General features: G+C 43.8%; 1 protein-coding gene across 2 annotated transcripts in view; it reads left to right on the top strand.

Moving 5' to 3' along the window:
• The window catches only part of CFAP410 (cilia and flagella associated protein 410), a 182841-nt gene that overhangs the window by 30960 nt on the left and 131873 nt on the right, over positions 1–20008 (top strand). The window contains exon 2 of one of the 2 annotated variants that reach the window (XM_077275683.1): positions 17624–17642. The exons of the other annotated variant lie outside the window; for it this stretch is intronic. Coding sequence (XP_077131798.1) covers positions 17624–17642 — 19 coding nt within the window. The remainder of the gene's footprint in view (positions 1–17623; positions 17643–20008) is intronic. 2 annotated transcript variants of the gene reach the window in all.

The raw sequence follows: 20008 nt of genomic DNA, 5'->3' as shown, positions 1-20008 counted from the left end.
TGCATTTCTTCAGCGCCGAGAGTCTTCTCCAGGATAATGGCTGAGGCAGTGTCGTATATCCGGAGACAAGGAGTCTGTATTGTACCTTACCTGGACGATCTGTTATTAATAGCTCTCTCAGCTCAGACTCTCAGGGATCATGTTTCAAGGACTCTCGATATTCTCAAAACCCTAGGGTGGCTCCCAAATCTGAAGAAGTCCCAGTTCCAACCTTCCAAGTCAAGGAAGTTTCTGGGGGTTCTATTGGATTCTGTAAAACAAAAGTCTTTTCTCCCGGAAGATCATTGCCGGGCTATATTGAGGAAAATTGCAGACTTCAGAGAAGAGAGATCCCCCGACTCTTCGGAAAGCCATGTCGGTTTTAGGCTCCATGACGGCCTGCAATAAATCAGTGTCCTGGGCACAGGCCCACTCCAGAATCCTTCAAGACCACATCCTCGGGAACTGGGATGGAAATCCGAGCTCTCTCTGAACAAGAGTGCACACTCTGGGGCATGTAAAGGCATCCCTGGCATGGTGGTTGAACTCCAAGAATATTCACAAGGGCGTGAGCTGGTCACAATCCCCCTGGTGACAATTACAACCGATTCCAGCAAACGAGGCTGGGGTGCCATGATATCACATACTCCCTTCCAGGGACACTGGAATCGGTCAACAAGCGCCAGGTCCTTCAACTTCAGGGAACTGAAGGCAGTGGAGGAAGCCCTCCTGGCTGCAGACGACCTAATATCAGGAAATCACGTCAAAGTTTATTCAGACAACACAGTTGCTCACCTCAAGCATCAGGGGAGCTCAAAATTCAACAGCCTAAGAGGCATTTCAAGCCGAATATTCTGTTGGGCCGAAAAGCACCTTCTCTCCCTGACAGCCGTCCATTTAAAGGGGTCTTCCAACCTGCAGGCGGATTTCCTGAGTCGCCAAGGCATTCAGCCGGGAGAATGGAGCCTGAACAGAAGAGTCTTCAAAATGCTGGTGGACAGATGGGGTCTACCAGAAATCGATTTGTTCTCCTCAGGCCAAAATACGCAGGTCCAAGCCTTTTTTCCCTGAATCCCAGGGACAACTCCAGAGGAGTGGACGCCCTTGTACAGCCATGGAGTTTCCAATTGGCCTATGCTTTCCCGCCAATCCCAATACTGGCGAAAACCCTTCGGAAGATCAGAGGACCAGGTTCCGACCATACTAGTGGCTCCAGTATGGCCAAAAAGAAGCTGGTTCAACCTCATCATCGAGTTGGGTCATTCCATGTCAAGTGAACCAATGATTTTTACCTCTATATTTTTAATTCTTTTGAGATTTTGTTATTTGGTAATAGTGTGTCAGAGAATGCAAAATGTGAAGAAAAAAAAATTCTAGATATTTAATTGATTTTCAAAGTTCGGAAAAAGTGCAAATTTCGGTGTTGCCTGCCTTTACATTTCTCCTCATAACTCAGGCTAGAAAAAAGATAGACACAAAATAAACGCCATTCTACTCAGAACTGTACAGGCTTTCACTAGATATGTCACAAGAGTATCTTTGTTAATATTTTACCCATGCGAACTGAAACGCAAAATTTTAAAACGCATTTCCGAAAAAAAAACGTTTAATTTCAAAATGTCAAAAACTGCACATGTGCCTGCTATGCTCCTAGCCATATCTGTACCAAAATGCAAGTTGGGATCTTGATGGTATCATATTTTAAAAAATAAAACTATTACAGTGTCAATTTGAAAATCTTTAATTCAAATCTGTTCAGCCGGTGGTCTAACAGTGTGGGGTCTATATTTACCAAATAATCCATGATTTTTAGATATTACTGTATCATGTTACAGCTTAGAAGCAGGAGAGGACAGAGGAGAAAGCTTTGTTAGGGCTGAGAATGAGCAAGGGTAGATAATGAATGCAGAGCGGATGACAGGTCAGCAGCTCGAGCCTCCAGAGGCCATATTCACACCTAATCTTAACACCCAGGCAACTCCTCAAATGGAGGGAGAAAAATAATCTTAACATCCAGTTCTACGAAGTAAACCAGGACTACGAAGAGGAGGAGAGTTTGTTAGAACATCGGTTACAGGAAGCAGAACCCATCACAGGGACTCGGCAATACCACACTGTCATTCCATGTAGTGAAACAGAAATAAAAACAAGGATTTCTTCATTTAGCAAAGACCGTGAAGTCCATAAAGTGGTAGAAGGTGGCACGAGATCGGCCATGGATGACAGAACTGGTGATGTGACCTGTGAATATGATTTGTACTGGTGGCGGCTACTGTACTCTCCAAAGATTGTGAAAATGAAGACGTAGAAGTGACTTTTCTGCACCTTCTGGTCCAGCGCCGTCCTTTGTGTATCCAAGAAAACCAGACATTGTAAAAGTTAACAAAAATCCGATATTAACTCAGGTGGAGCCAAACACCATGACAGGCCGCACATACTCTGACACAAAAGGAAATGGCCATTGCTAGTAAGCGCTTATGGACATTAAATTTCACCCACTAGAAGGGACAAATTGATGATAAAAGGCCAGTGTAAAAACCTACTATTAATTGTTTAATTAGTTCATATTTTATAGAACAAGGATTTAACTACTGTACTATTCTTAAACACTTTATAAATGACATGTTTAGTGATATAATAGAAAAAACATTGTTCCATGTATAAATAGGTCGTAAAAATATTGGTTCTTTTAATCTTGTTTTTAACATATAATTAGGATGAGACTGTATTTAGAAAATCACAGAGGCTATGATCACCTTTTTTCTTTTGGCCTGCTCATCATTTTCAACCTGAATGCATTGAACAAGTTGTTATGATGATTAAGATGTATTTATTCGGGCACTTCGGTATTTGTTTTTTGTGTTTCTTTATTGTTGCATATAAATGTTGAATGCAATAAGTTGTAATTTGAAAAGAAAAAAGGAAGAAACTCACATAAACATAAAATCAGATGATTCAAGGCTTAAAAAAAAAAAAAAAAATTGATTGGTCCCAAGTTGAATCCCTGTACAAATATAACCAAGAACACAAGTAACACACATGCATGTTTTCACAATTTTAAAACATACGTTTTTTTCACAATTGCACATCAAAATTTTGAATTTGATTTCTCCAATACAAAATATAAAGAAATATAGTCTTGTGATATATCAAATGAAAGCCGGTACCGCTCTGAGAAAAATGATGCCTCTCCCACCTCTTTATCTTAATTCTAGCCCGATATATGATAAAAAATGTAAAGCCATACCAGGCCAAAATCTGCGCTTTTTTGAATCTTTAGAAATCTGTAAAAAATTAACTGATCAAGAAAAAAATTCAAAACTTTTAATTTGTAATTAACTAAAGGTGTACTTCATAAAAACAAAAAATAAAAAAAATCTAAAGACGTGAGGTAAAAAAAATATTCATATTTGGATCATTGGATCACTTAATATGGAATGACCCAGTTACAGGTAGAAGGACCAGCCCATCTGCCATTAGAATCCGATCTTCTTCAGGGACCCCTTCAGCATCAAAACTCTCAAAAGTTGAACCTAGCTGCCTGGTTACTGAGGCCCAGGTCCTGAGTACTAAAGGGCTTTCGGATGCGATAATTGCTACTTTGCAAAGATCCAGGAAGCCAGTTACTAATGCGATCTATAATAAAGTGTGAAATTTTTTTTCTTCTTTCTGCCTTCCTAATAGTCCAGATCCGCTTCATCCAAATATTTTGCAAATCTTGGACTTCCATCAGCGGGGACTAGAGTTAGGCCTTAGGTCTAACACACTGAAGGTTCAGGTTTCTGCTCTCAGCTCTGTTTTCGACCAGGACCTAGCCAACCACCTTTGGATCAGAAGATTCATGATATCAGCTCTCAGATCACATCGCAGGAAACAACCCATTGTACCTTCATGGGACTTAAATTTAGTCCTCAGGGGGCTCACACGCCCGCCGTTCGAACCATTGTCTTCCTGTACTCCTCAACTCCTTTCATACAAACCTGCCTTCCTAGTAGCGATAACCACAGCAAGACATGTGGGAGAGCTGCAAGCCTTATCGATTAGAGAACTCTATTTAATAATAACAGTTGACTCTATAATCCTCCGTCTCGATCCATCTTTTCTTCCAAAAGTAGTGTCCGATTTTCACCGATCCCAGGACATTATCCTCCCTTCCTTCTGCCAGAATCTGACAAATTCAAAAGAAGAAGAGTTCCATACTCTTGATGTTAGGCGGACTATTTTACACTACCTTGAGCAAACCAGCTCCTTAAGAGTTGATCAGAATTTGTTCGTCCATCTGTCAGGTCAGAATAAGAGGAGGAAGGTGGCAAAAAGTACCATCTCCAATTGGATCAAGAGGGCCATACGTGAAACATATCTGGCCCAGAACATGACACCTCCGATTGGGGTCAAGGCCCACTCTACAACATCTACTTCAGTTTCATGGGCAGAAAGAGCAGGCGCATCCACCGAGCAGATCTGCAGGGCCGCAACATGGTCTTCACTTCATACCTTCACCAAACACTACAGATTGGACTTATTGTCCAATAGGGATCTAGTCTTTGGCCAGAAAGTTCTCCAGGGTATTATCCCCCCTAGTGCAAAATTGGTTGGTACTCCTCCTATGCTGTCGTGGAAGGTGACTAGAGAAAATAGAATTAGACTTACCGGTAATTCAGTTTCTAGGAACCTTCCACGACAGCAGTAATTCCCTCCCTTTCCTTGGATAAATTCCTTGGACCATTAAGGTAGCTAGTGCTATGGTATCCTTTATAAGTCACTGGCGAATAGGAGGTAGGAGGGGCCTTTTAACCTCTCGTGCTTCCTGTCCCCCATTAGGGAATGGAGACATCCTCCTATGCTGTCGTGGAAGGTTCCTAGAAACCGAATTACCGGTAAGTCTTTCTATTTTTGTGACATATCTCTGTGATTTAAGGACATGAAAAATCAAAGTTGGAAAATTGCGAAATTTTCCAAATTTTCACCAAATTTCCGTTTTTTCTCAAATAAGTGCAAGTCATATCAAATAAATTTTACCACTATCATTAAGTACAATTTGTCTTGAGAAAACAATTTTAGAATCACCAGGATCCATGGAAGCGTTCCAGAGTTATTACCTCACAAAGGGACAGTGGTCAGAATTGTAAAAATTGGCCCGGTCATTAACGTGCAAACCACTCTAGGGGTAATGGGGTTAATCAGTTTAGCTTAGTGTCAGTAGGAGGTGGACTTGGGTCTTTTACTAGACCCATATCTACCTCAGTTTTCGTTGTTTTCCAGTAACGTCTACCTTTTATTTAAATTTTTATATGGCTCTTCTCTTTTACCTCTGGAGGGATACAGTGTGAACAGTTGCACTGTACTCCTAAGTAGAGACTATGAGTATGGCGTGTACTGCTACCCCGTTTCCTCATATGTCTAGGCGGGAGGACCCCAACTCATAACTCGAAGAGTGTTTAGGTGATCTGAATATTGGTCCTGGCCCCCGTATCCTACCCACTCGCTCACCAGAGCCTGTCGGTTTCAGGAGGCATGGACATCCCACAATACAAGAGACTCTGATGTCTAATAATGGACTCATCTTGAGGATGGAGAGGTACATCTCTTTCTTGTCTCCATCAGGTTCCGGTCTAGAGGCGACAGGAGAAGATTCAGATAAAGAAGAAGATAAAACAGAAGATAAGGAAGAACATTTGGATGTAGAAAAATAATTAGTTTTTTTCCTGTCCCCCCTAATCCCTCTTTTTATGTTAGGGTTTCTTTATTAGAAAAGGTGCAGGGTTTGTTTCCTAGGGCTTTCTGTTCCAGTGTAGACCTTTTGGTCTTTACCGGGTCTGTCCCCCTTTTTTTGCTTCCAGCTTGATTGGTGGTGCAGAGTTACCTTTAAGGGTAATTTCTGGGCTTTGCGCTGCCCTCTATTGTCTCGGCGGCTCCTTTTTCTTACTCTAGGCTCTGGCTTCAGCGTGGCCTAGTTCCTGGTGGTTAGCTCCGCCCCATTCTTCTGGCGGGCTTTCTCCCACCCATTGCTGGCACGCCTCAACTCCCTGTTTTCGGTGGTTAGCTCCACACTCATCTGTTAGCTCCACCCCCTTCAGACCTCAGTCAAGCGGGCTTTTTTTGATCTCGCTCCCTCCTCCCATATTAGTGACGCGCAATCTGCATTCGCTTTTCCTCTCTGCAGTCGCCATTCGCTGGCACCTGGACCGGGATGGTGGCCTCTCTGCAGGGATCTCAGCATGTTTCCCTGCAGCCCTGCTTGCTTCTGATGCCCTTCTACAGCCTGGAAGCAGACTTCAGGATCCCCGTGTTACTGTGCGTAGCTCTGCTCTGCAGACTGACACTCTCCTCAGCATATTCTTTTATGTCCCCTAACCTTTTGGCATTAGTGGTTCTGCGCTCTACCATGCCTAATCCTAAGGGAAAGCGCTCTTGCCCTCCTGCTTCTTCATCTTCTGCTCTTGTCAGGCATTTTGTTTGTTTTTCATGTAAATGCAAACTCCCTTCATTTCAGTCCTCTCCCCTCTCAGGACCGCAGTGCCTGCTACCCAGTCCCCTACTGCCCCAGGACAGAGTGGCACTCCTATCCCAGTGTTGGCTACCTCTCTGTCGCAAATCTTTGATGGACCTCACTAAGACGTTGCAGAACCTGGTATCCTTTTTGACAGATTGCCTGTCATCCCCCTACACCTTTTCCAGCGGACCACAGGACTCTTCATCTGTGTCTACTAACATGGGCCGTAAGAGATCTAGGCAGGAGATCTTCCTCCCGCTCCCTCTATGCCCCTGACTTCTCCCAGCTGACAAGTTTTTCCCTATTCTTCTCTCCGGAGTCAGCCTTGGCGGTTTCGGATGTACTGACCGAGGAGTATTCGGACCCGGATTCTGACCGGGCTTCTAATATGAGAGACATGGTCCAGAGCCTCACTGTGGCTGTCAACCAGACCTTTCACATTAAGGATACTGCTGCGGAACCTGCAGAACAGGCGGTTTCGTTTAGACGGTTGAGACGAGCTCCTAAGGTCTTTGCCCCTCATAGGGAATTTGTGGAGGTAATTTCCAGGGAACAGGACAGCCCGACCAGCCGCTTCCAAAGAGGGAAGCGCCTCGGCATCCTATATCCCTTCTCCCCTGAGCTTACTGCTAACTGGACCCTCCGGTTTCCAGACCATCCACCAACACCGTACTTCCTCTTACGGATGAAGCATCTCTCAAGGACACCAATGACCGGCTCACAGAGTCCTTTACAAGGTCAGTCTTTGAAGTGGCTGCTTCTGCATATTGCCCTGCCTTTGCCTCCACCAGGTGGCAAACGCTTTAGCCGCATGGGCTAAGAGGCTCCGTGAGAGCATTTTTCTGGAGCCTGACCGGAGGAATTGGCCAACTTCACAGACCAAATTTCTCATGCCGGGAAGTCCATAGTATATTCCTCCCTGGACGCTGCTGCATGTGCTGCTCGGGCGTCCAGCAATATAGTGGCCATCCGAAGGACCATTTGGCTTAAGGTGTGGCAGGTGGACTTATCCTCAAAGAAGTCCCATACCAACTTGCCTTTCCAGGGTTCCCGTCTATTTGGCTCCAAGATGGACCAAATTATTATGGAGGCCACCGGAGAGACTACCTCTCTCCTTCTTCAGGCCAAACCTCGCCGTACTATTTTGAAGCGTGAGTTTCAGTACTTTCTTTTAAATCCTCCTCCTCCGGGCGTTCCAGTAACGCTCCAGGTAGATCCCCCAGGATCAGTCCTGGTATATTTTCCTCTGCATCACCCATTCTGGATTTAAGATTACTGAACAAAAGGATCCCTTCTGTGTCATTTCAGGATGCAGTCTCTTTGTTCACGACTTGCTTCCTTTGAACCGCAGGAATTACGGTTATCCATTGACTCCTTTCTCCATGTCCTTATTTTCTCAGGGCATCAGAGACTCCTGCGTTTTGCAGTGGGCAGGACCATTTTTAGTTTGCCATCTTATCTTTCGGGCTCACAACCGCTTCCAGGGTACTCAAAAAGATTGTGGCAGTGGTATTGCCCATTCTGTGGATCAGAGGTCCAGTGTTCTCCCTTTACCATTACCTTTACTATTCTCGTCATAGCTCCTTCATTTTACCAGGCCCAGGAAGACCTGTCCATCATTCTCGAATCCCTGTCTCAAGGGGTGCCGGTCTCTCTATTAGCATCGGATTGTTTCAGGAGGTCTTGTTCCACAGAAGTCGTCAATCTTCTCACTTGGTTGTCTCCTGGAGGCTCCCACACAGACCGGATCTTCTTTCCCAAGGGTCGATCTGCCACCAGAATTCTCGCTCGCTTTCTTCTTCTTCTAAAAAAAAAAGAAAAAAAGAAAATACTTTTTCTCACGTCCATTGGGTGGTGGATGTCGTGCCTCTGTATCGGACTCCTGTGGACCCCTTAGGAGTTTTCACTTTGATCCACATCGAGAGGGCTCTTTGATACAAATACCCACCTCCTTCCTAACTAAAGTCCATTCCCTCTTCTTTAAATACATATGGCAAAAATGCAAACCATGCATCAACTCTAAATCCCTTACCTTGCCAAAAGACATGGGTGGAATGTTGCCCCGGATATAGTTAAATATTATCAAGCCGCCCACTTGGCTAGAACAAAACACTGGATTAGAAACTCAGAGAATAAGCAATGGCTTGATATAGAAGGAGCAATGTCCCCTCATCCTCTGCGCGCTATCATATTAGGACATAATAGATTGCAGAACCTAACCGAATACAAAAATGTTCACACTTTAGCCACGATCAAATTTTGGAAGAAATTGGGTACTGCCCTGATTCCTGCCCTCTCGCCTCTAACCAAAATCACCGATTTATTAGATTATTTTCCTCTCCGAGCTACCTATGTTCCGATAGAGCAACTGTTTGAAAACGGGACACTTCTCCCATTACAGGAATTACGCAAGATCCCTGGGTTGTCGGGCCTCACATTCCTCCAGCATGGAAAACTTCCCCACATTCTCTGCCAACGATCCCATTCAGTCGACTTGGACAGAACGCCTTACGAGATCTTATGCGCCAGAATGAAGCCCCTACTAAAATTCTCTCAACGATTTACCAACTCCTAATCAAAATAGATATACCTTTGAAGAGGGCATACTTAGCCCGTTGGGAAAAAGACATATGCACAACTCTCTCTGAGCAGCAGATTAAACAAATACAGTTAGGTCCATATATATTTGGACAGAGACAACATTTTTCTAATTTTGGTTATAGACATTACCACAATGAATTTTAACCAAAAGAATTCAGATGCAGTTGAAGTTCAGACTTTCAGCTTTCATTTGAGGGTATCCACATTAAAATTGGATGAAGGGTTAAGGAGTTTCAGCTACTTAACATGTGCCACCCTGTTTTTAAAGGGACCAAAAGTAATTGGACAGATTCAATAATTTTAAATGAAATGTTCATTTTTAATACTTGGTTGAAAACGCTTTGTTGGCAATGACTGCCTGAAGTCTTGAACTCATGGACATCACCAGACGCTGTGTTTCCTCCTTTTTGATGCTCTGCCAGGCCTTCACTGCGGTGGTTTTCAGTTGCTGTTTGTTTGTGGGCCTTTCTGTCTGAAGTTTAGTCTTTAACAAGTGAAATGCATGCTCAATTGGGTTGAGTTCAGGTGACTGAATTGGCCATTCAAGAATATTCCACTTCTTTGCTTTAATTAACTCCTGGGTTGCTTTGGTTTTATGTTTTGGGTCATTGTCCATCTGTAGTATGAAACGACGACCAATCAGTTTGGCTGCATTTGGTTGGATCTGAGCACACAGTATGTCTCTGAATACCTCAGAATTCATTGGGCTGCTTCTGTCCTGTGTCACATCATCAATAAACACTAGTGACCCAGTGCCACTGGCAGCCATGCATGCCCAAGCCATCACACTGCCTCCACCATGTTTTACAGATGATGTGGTATGCTTTGGATCATGAGCTGTACCACGCCTTCGCCATACTTTTCTCTTGCCATCATTCTGGTAGAGGTTGATCTTTGTTTCATCTGCCCAAAGAATGTTATTCCAGAACTGTGCTGGCTTTTTTAGATGTTTTTTAGCAAAGTCCAGTCTAGCCTTTTTATTCTTGATGCTTATGAGTGGCTTGCACCGTGCAGTGAACCCTCTGTAGTTACTTTCATGCAGTCTTCTCTTTATGGTAGATTTGGATATTGATACGCCGACCTCCTGGAGAGTGTTCTTCACTTGGTTGGCTGTTGTGAAGGGGTTTCTCTTCACCATGGAGATTATTCTGCGATCATCCACCACTGTTGTCTTCCGTGGGCGCCCAGGTCTTTTTGCATTGTTGAGTTCACCAGTGCTTTCTTTCTTTCTCAGGATGTACCAAACTGTAGATTTTGCCACTCCTAATATTGTAGCAATTTCTCGGATGGGTTTTTTCTGTTTTCGCAGCTTAAGGATGGTTTGCTTCACCTGCATGGAGAGCTCCTTTGACCGCATGTTTACTTCACAGCAAAACCTTCCAAATGCAAGCACCACACCTCAAATCACCTCCAGGCTTTTTATCTGCTTAATTAAGAATGACATAACGAAGGGATTGCCCACACCTGTCCATGAAATAGCCTTGGAGTCAATTGTCCAATTACTTTTGGTCCCTTTAAAAACAGGGTGGCACATGTTAAGTAGCTGAAACTCCTTAACCCTTCATCCAATTTTAATGTGGATACCCTCAAATGAAAGCTGAAAGTGTGAACTTCAACTGCATCTGAATTGTTTTGGTTAAAATTCATTGTGGTAATGTCCATAACCAAAATTAGAAAAATGTTGTCTCTGTCCAAATATATATGGACCTAACTGTATATACAAATTCTCATGGTCCTTCAAAATGTGTACGTATCCAGAAAAATTCTTACAAAGTCATCACTAGATGGTATATCACACCAAAACAGATTCAAAGTTGGTGCCATAACTCAAACACTGTTTGTTGGAAATGCGGAACTAGTGTAGGCGACTATAAACACATCTGGTGGTCTTGCCCATGTTTAAGTCCATTCTGGATAGAGGTGGCCTCGGTTATAAGTAAGTTGCTGGGGAAAGGTGTCACTTTGAAGCCAGAAAATGTTTTCCTAAAACTGCCAATCTGGCCTAATGATGACTGTGCCACTAAACTAGCTCAATTTATTCTAGCGGCTGAGAAATCTTTGATCCCGATTAACTGGAACTCATCAACAATACCCTCGAGCCAGCAACTGTATTCTAAAATTGATCAATTGTTTCAGGTGGAAGAACTGGCGGCAAGGGTTAACCACACCGTCACTGCATTCCTTAACGTTTGGGCACCATGGACCCCATTTAGGTCTCAGTCAACCTATCTTGCGACAATCTCAACATAATAACGTCCCACCCCGAGGTGTCATCTCAACCCCCCTCATCTCTCCTTCCCTCCTTCTCCTCCCTCTCTATCTCCTTATATCCTCTAACCAGAGTCCTTTTTCTATTTCTCTTATTTTCTTCTCTTAATTTGATGTTTTAAAATATGTTTGTAAACAAGATGATAACCGTAAATTATAAAAATGCAGGATTAGGTTGAATAATACCCGATATATGATGACTACTCTGCCTGTACACTGTGTTCCAAATTATTATGCAAATTGGATTTAAGTGTCATAAAGATTTAATTGTTTTGTTTTTCAAATAAACTCGTGGATGGTATTGTGTCTCAGGGCTCAATGGATCACTGAAATCAATCTTAAACACATGTGATAATTGGTTTTCCAGGTGATTCTATTTAAAGAAAAACTACTTAAAAATGATGTTCCACATTATTATTAAGCAGGTCACAGTTTTCAAGTAACATGGGAAAGAAAAAGGATCTCTCTGCTGCTGAAAAGCATCAAATAGTGCAATGCCTTGGTGAAGGGATGAAAACATTAGAAATTTTCCAAAAACATAAGCGTGATCATCATACTGTTAATAGATTTGTGGCTGTATCTGAGCACAAATGTGTTTGTGCTGATAAAGGCATAATGAGGAAGATCTCTGCCAGGCAAGTTCATCGGATTAAGAGAGCAGATGCTAAAAAGCCATTACAAAGCAGCAAACAGATATGTGAAGCTGCTGGTGCCTCTGGAGTCCCTCGAACCTCAAGGTGTAGGCTCCTTCAAAGGCTTGCTGTGGTGCATAAACCTACTATTCGGCCACCCTTAAACAGTGTTCACAAGCAGAAATGGTTGTATTGGGCCCACACATACATGAAGACTAATTTCCAAACAGTCTTGTTTACTGATAAGTGTTGAGCAACCCTGGATGGTCCAGATGGATGGAGTAGTGGATGGTTGGTGGATGGCCACCATGTCCCAACAAGGCTGCAACGTCAGCATGGAGGTGGAGGAGTCATGTTTTGGGCCAGAATCATGGGAAACAGCTGGTAAGGCCCTTTAAGGTTCCTGAAGGTGTGAAAATGACCTCTGCAAAGTATATAGAGTTTCTGACTGACAACTTTCTTCTATGGTCTAAAAAGCAGAAATGTGCCTTCAGGAGCAAAATCATCTTCATGCTGACAATTCCCCATCTCATGCTGCAAAGAATACCTCTGAGTCATTGGCTGCTATGGGCATAAAAGGAGATAAACTCATGGTGTGGCCACCATCTTCCCCTGACCTCAACCCTAGAGAGAACCTTTAGAGGATCATCAAGCAAAAGATCTATGAGGGTGGGAGGCCGTTCACATCAAAACAGCAGCTCTGGGAGGCTATTCCAAGTTCATGCAAAGAAATACAAGTAGAAACTCTCCAAAAACTCACAAGTTCAATGGATGCAAGAATTGTGAAGGTGATATCAAAGAAGGGGTCCTATGTTAACATGTAACTTGGCCTGTTAGGAGGTTTTGGAGTTAAATAGCTTTTTTGTTCAGTGAATGTGGCCTCCTAATGCTGCAAATTCCACAAATGAGCATTTTCAGTTCTTTAAAACATATCAAATATTTAGAAATTCTACTGTGCATAATTTGGAACAGTGCATATTGAGTTTTTATTCATTTTGGAGATTATACTGTTATCATTGGGAGGTTTCTTCAATAAAATTTGATGTATAATCTAATGGGTGATGACTTTTATTAGACTGACTGTCATTTGCACCGACCATTTAGGAAAATCTGATTAAAATGTAATTTGCATGATAATTTGGAACATAGTGTATATCATTTAGTTGACTATAACCTGTTACAGTTATCTCATGAAAAGGTTTGTAATATGCTGGTTTTCTTAATAAAAAGAACATTGAAAGAAAGAAAGAGAGAGCTCTTTGTTTTGGACAGTGGTGTTTCTTGTGCCCATCACCTCCATTAGGCCCGTCTCAGAGTTGGCCGCTCTTTCCTGTCGCCTCCCTTTTTCTGGTTCTCCACCAGGATAAGGTGGCTTTGCGACCTATACCTTCTTTCCTTACCAGGTTGGTGTTCGCCTTTCACCTAAATGAGGATATTATCCTCCTTTCCTTTTTGTCTGTCTCTGACTCATCTTCTGTAGCGTTCTCTGATCAGGTTAGACTTGGTTAGGGCGATGCACGTCTATCTGGCTACAACTGCCCCCTTTCAGAAGATGGACTCTTTCTTTGTCATTCCTGAGGGTGTGCGTAGAGGCCTTCCACCTTCCAGGGCAACAATTGCCTGCTGGATCTGGATGGCAATTTTGTAGGCATACTGGGTCAGAATAGAGCCCTTCTCCTGGGTTTAAGGCACACTCTGGCCTGTACCCAGGCAGTGGGCACCTCCTGGGCGGTACACCATAGGGCTTCCTCCCTACAACTCTGTAAAGGAGCAACCTGGTCTTCTATCCACACGTTCGCAGAATTTTACACTTTGGCAGGCGCCAACCTAGGTAGAGGAATCTTGCAGGCGGCAGTGGTTAATTCTCCGATCGGAGATTTCTGCTGTTCCCTCCCCTCGGACTACTTTGGGACGTCCCATGCTTTCCTGTGTCCCCCAATGAAGTGATAGAGAAAACAGGATTTTTGGTTACTCACCGTAAAATCTGTTTCTCAGAGCCTTCATAGGGGGACACAGCACCCTCCCAAGTTTAACAGCTCTGTTTACTGTGTTAAATTGTTACAGTCTAAGTTTGTGTGTTGTCTTTCTCTTTCACATGTTGCTTCTCCTACTGCTTTCTCACTAACTGATTAACCTAGTGACAGTATGTGGGGTTTACACTGCTGACTTTTTTGTGCATTGTGTCAGCCTCCTACTGGCAGCAGCATACACTCATGGTTTCCTGTGTCCCCCAAAGAAGGCTCCGAGAAACAGATTTTACGGTGAGTAACCAAAAATCCTGTTTTTGTTTTTGATACTGCCTGGTGTTTTTCTTTGACAAAAACTTTGTAGATACACTCATGTGTGGATTACGTTCTTTTTTTGGTGCATTTCTGCTGAGGAAACGCACTAAAGGAGCATGTGCTTTTTTTTTTTTTTTCTTTGCTTACCTCCTGACTTTTCACATCTAATGCGACTCTTTGGAAAAAATCTTCACCTAAAACGTAGCATATATGTAGCAAAAACTGACATATTGCAAATTTGATGCATGCAACATTTACGCTAAAAAAAAAAAGGTCGGTAGGCATGAGATTTCAATAAAACCCGTTCACTTTGCCGGTACAGTTAAACTACATGCTGCGTTTTTGACACATTGAAAATATGCAGCATCAAAAACTCATCATGTGCACACAGCCTTAGGCTACTTTCACACTAGCGTCGGGCTCGGCCCGTCGCGGTGCGTCGGGCCGAGGTTCCCGACACTAGCGTTGTCTCCGCCGCACAACGGGGGCAGCGGATGCATTTTTCCAGCGCATCCGCTGCCCCATTGTGAGGTGCGGGGAGGTGGGGGCGGAGTTCCGGCCGCGCATGCGCGGTCGGAAAAAGCGGACCGTCGTGAGCAAAAAACATTACATGTAGCGTTTTTTGGTCCCGACGGTCCGCCACAACACGGCGCAACCGTCGCACGACGGTTGCGACGTGTGTCAATCCGTCGCAATACGTCGCTTAATGTAAGTCTATGGGGAAAAAACGCATCCTGCAAGCACTTTTGCAGGATGCGTTTTTTGGCAAAACGACGCATTGTGGCGGATTGCAGTTAACGCTAGTGTGAAAGTAGCCTTAGTCTCCTTGCACTGTCATGTCGAGCACATCACTCTCCACAAGTGGAAACGTTACCTCTTACATTCCAGTCAGAGGCCTTTCAAACCTTCACATCAGGTGCTTTGTTTCGGAAACCATGTATGTTTTACCCTGAAACACTGGGACGCTTCTGAGACAACAAACTGAGAAGGCGGCTGGAGACCTGGAGTCTTGGATGACTAGACCAGGGCAGGCCCTTAGGGGCTTTTACCTGCCCGCTCCTTATGACAGACCGGTCTATCCCTAGACACACAGGGGAGACACCCATCAATCATGGGGAGAAGGGCTGAGAGAAGCTACCGGGAAGCCACATCTTGGACAAGTCATCCAAGACACATAGTCCTCAGCCTGCTTTTATTGTAGTCAACCACACACAGAGAGTACACGGACCTATTCCAGTGCACGTAGATGATTTTCTACACGGACTGATGGTCTACATGGGAAAAATTGCAACATGTGCTGCTTTGCCCAGAATAATGCATGCAATGTAAAGGCAGCTTCTGCATCCGTCCACAAAGCATATAAGTACGCAGAGCACGTTACAGCCACAATTTGTGGACATTACTGCCTCGCTTTTCCATGCTGCCGTGTGAGAACTCAGCCTAAAACCAACACAATTACAATAATGCAGCCAGTGACTGGTTCATGCTGACTGGAGTCGGCAGCATGAATAGCCCTTCTGTTCCTAATAATGCACAGTTTGCTGGGGAATAGTTTAGCATCCGTGTAGCTAATCTGCAATGAATTCAGCAGCTGCTAGTTCATGATCTCTGTCACTTTGTTACTAAACTTTGGGAAAAGCCCCTTCGATGCACTGTTGGTCAGTGGGGCCACACCGATCAGTGACCCCACATTTACGTGTTCTGTGCATCCATGAGTGTGCACACAGGGGTGTATATACTCAAAGGCTCTTTTAAGCCTGTATATGCTGTGATGCAGTGACTCCTGTGGCAGCTAGGGGGCACTGTGTGTGCTCCTCGGGATATGCATGGAGGCGTATCTGTTGTTGTAATGGTGGTGAAACAGTGACTGGCAGAATTGTAAGTGTTTGGTATAGTTGTGAAGGGAGACTTACTAGGCTAGTTATGAGAGATGGGCGGGTCAAACTAGCCACTCACACACACACTCCCACCTGTGGGAGTGGTTATAGCTTCGTAATGTGACCAGGGTGTGGCTCAAATGGTTGCTGAGTGTGGACCTGAATGGTCTATGCTGGAAGGTCCTGGAGAGCCTTTGTGTTGGGAGTGTCGTCTACCTGAAGAACACATGGTGGGGCTTTGGACCTGGTGGCCTGGGTTGTTGGACAGACGTCCTGAATAGTACCCGGACAGGTCACATGCCTGTGTGTTGGACGGTCCCATGTGGAATGGACGTCCTGAATAGCGCATTGAGTAACCTGTGTTGGAAGTCATGGGAGTAGGCTTCCTGAAGAGCACAACCTGTGTTGGATCTCCTGGGAGTAGGAATCCTGAAGAGCACATGCCAGTGTGTTGGATGGTCCCATGTGGGCCAGGCAAGTTGGTAAACCCCGTAAGGCAGTTTCCCCAGGTGAGAGGACTGACGAGGAGTCAGCAGGTGGAGCAGGAACTCCCATAAGGTACTATTGACTGCTGGTGCTTGTGATAGTCTATGAACTGTGTAGTCTCCCACGGTAAGGCTGGGATCACACAGCGAAATACGGCCGAGTCTCGCAGGTTAAAACCAGGCTCTGGCACCGGCACCCCAGAGCGGAGCTTGCGGCCGCACAGCAATACATGGAGCTGCACGCTCCGCTCCGGAGTGCCGGTGCCAGAGCTTGGTTTTAACCTGTGAGACTTGGCCGTATCTCGCTGTATTGTGACTCCGGCCTAACTGAACGAAGTGAGGTTCAGCATGTTTAGAGACCGCGACCCAATGTCATGTGCGCTATATGACTAGGGACGTTGATGAACTGTTCGGCATACGGACACCCATGGTAACTGGGACAAAGTGAGAGGTCCAGCATGTTTAGTGTCTGTGAGATGAAGCTGAATATGAAGTGTCTAAGATAAAGCTGCAACTTAATGTCACCGGTTGGTGCCTATTGTGTTCCATGAAATGTAATGACCTGTGAATCACCCGGTCTATGATGCCATAATAAACCGTATAGACTGTGTTTAAGTGAAAAAAACGTGCCCGTGTGCTTGAATCCTGTGCGAGTGTCCCCCAAGACATGTGGTAAGTGCAATCTTACAATGCTTTGAGTGCTTCTACTATTGTGTTCTGGTTCATCCTTGGGGTCCCAGTATGTGCAGATTTTGCTGCAATTCCCACAATGAGTACGCAAAAGATTTTTTTCCTTCCATGTTACCCTATGTATGACTGGATGTAGCCTGACGAAAAGTTACAGTGGACACTGTGGCTTCTAAGGTTTATAGATCTTTGCCCCTGGTTTCAAAGACTAAAATGAGATTTATGTAGACTCCTGTTTTTGTTTTGTTCTGTAATATAATCTGATAAATGTTTCCTGTTTCAGAATTGTCCATTTATACACATTTTTTCTTTATTTCAGGGGAAGCCGTCTTACCGATGTAAGTATTACCTCAGGCATTATACCTCTGGTTGTGCTAGAGCTATTCTGATCAGTTCTACTTATTCTCTGTTCATGCAAGGTCAAAGAAATAAAAGTAAGAGGCATTGTATAGTACGTGATATGTTGGAAAACTGAGCCATACTACTCCCCAGGTAGCCGTTTTTTTAAATCCAAGTTAAGCCATTACCATAAGAGCTCCCTCATGGTCGATTGTAGTAGAAGTTAGGAAGGCATCTTTCCTAATTAAATCCATCCTACCAGGCACAAAATAGTTTGTGTTATTAATGATGCTTGTTAGAACAGTTTTATGGATTGCATCTCCTTATTTTCACATTGATTTTGTTGTTGTTGTTGTTGTTGTTGTTGTCGAAGTTAGAGTTTATTTGGGAGCATTCAGTTCAGCGTCACAAATGCCAGATATCACTGAAGACAAATGGCGTGCAGGTGCAATTAGCAACTATTACATGGTGATGTTTTATTCTAGTTGTATTTATACAAGGCTGATGCAGAAGACCATTCTAAAGCTATTAGATCGCTCTACTCTTTAGAATCCATCCTAAAGCATTGTTAGTGTATCTCTAGGACAGTTGTCCCAACCTTTCTGACCTTGAGGGCCACATTCTGCTTTGTGAGAGAGAGAGAGCCGCGAGTCACATCCAGCTCCCGCCTTCCTCACAGTAGCGACACACTAAGCCCTCATTACTGTTAGTGGAAAAAAGGGAAGCTACATTGGTTACTGGTATTTGTTTTGATATGTCTGAAATGTATTTTTATACATTTTGAGTTGTTTGGTTATTCTCAGTTTCAAAGATGAAAATAAAAAACGAACGTTTTTCATTTAACTGCAAAATAATTCAGCACACACAGATATTCTCCTAAGAAAGACAAAACTTAAAGGGAAGGTGCCATCAAAAAATTTTTTTTTCCAGCAATTGAAAAAAATGTAAATAATTAATGTTTAAATTTCCTTAAATATTATCATTTGTTTATAATTTAGTAAAATATGAAAAATAATTTTAAAAGGTTTGGCATTTCCACTTTTAAACACTAGGGGGAGCAGCTAATGAAATTTCACAAAAACCTAGTGTACAACTAGCTCACATTACAGCACTGCAGTAATTATGGGCGGAGTCTGCTGATGTGTGTGATGTCACTCCTCCCCTTCTGCGTGTTTGCTAAGGGATAAGAGAGGATGATATTCAGGAACCCAGTGAGCAGCCATTTTATTGGCGACTGCAGAGTTATACTGACAAGTAGACAGTCACCGAGGATGGCAGGCAGCAAGGAATCTGGGAGATACGTGTTGGAGGGAGCAGGGTGACAGCAGCACAGAGTATTTCAGGAGAGCAGTGTGCTGGTGTATGGAAGCACCATGTTCAGTGCGTGGAGCAGCCAGGGATTTACATAGAGCGCTGTCTATTATACACATGGATGGACCGTCTGCTCCACAGAAATCCAGGAAACATTTCTGCAGATTGATGGCCTGTTCTGATCCAGACTTTGCATGCAAAGACCCCATTCCCCTCCTCAGATCCTGTCTTCTCCATCCTGTCCTGGCGATGTGTGACAGCGAGGCGACAGGCGCAGTCCGGGGTGACGCTGGGAAGGAAATGTAGCCATATAGTAACAATAAAAATGAGACCCCTCTCTTCAGCTGCCTCACCAGCCCTGACTGCACCTAACTGGAGGTCATGCTGCCCCCTCTATTACCCCAGACCCGTGTGCAGCTGCTCAACCAGAACCAACATAGAATGGGTCCACTTTATGAAGATAATACTGCCATAGTGTTCTCACATAATACCGACATATAGATCTCACATAATACCGCCATATAGATCACTCATAATACCGCCATATAGAGCACACAATACCGCCATATAGAGCACACATAATACTGTCCTATTGTTCTCACATAATAGCATCATATAGATCGCAAATAACGACGCCATAGTGTTCTCACATAAAACCAATATATAGATCTCACATAATACCGCCATATAGAGCACACATAATACCGCCATATAGAACACACATAATACCGCCATATAGAGCACACATAATACCACCATATAGATCTCACATAATACCGCCAGTGTTCTCGCATAATACCGCCATATAGATCACACATACCGCCATATAGATCACACATACCGCCATATAGATCACACATACCGCCATATAGAGCACACATAATACCGCCATATAGATCTCACATAATACCACCAGTGTTCTCACATAATACCGCGATATACTTCTCACATAATACCGCCATATAGATCACACATAACGGGGGAGAGGAGTGCATAGGAGAGGATTAGATACACAGCTCAGCAGTCAGTATCACACAGGACAGTATTTGATACA

Source organism: Ranitomeya variabilis, chromosome 7 (genome assembly GCF_051348905.1).
Source record: "Ranitomeya variabilis isolate aRanVar5 chromosome 7, aRanVar5.hap1, whole genome shotgun sequence".
Taxonomy (NCBI): Eukaryota; Metazoa; Chordata; class Amphibia; order Anura; family Dendrobatidae; genus Ranitomeya; species Ranitomeya variabilis.
Note: the sequence above shows the minus strand (reverse complement) of the source record. Positions and strands in the feature narration are given on the sequence as shown.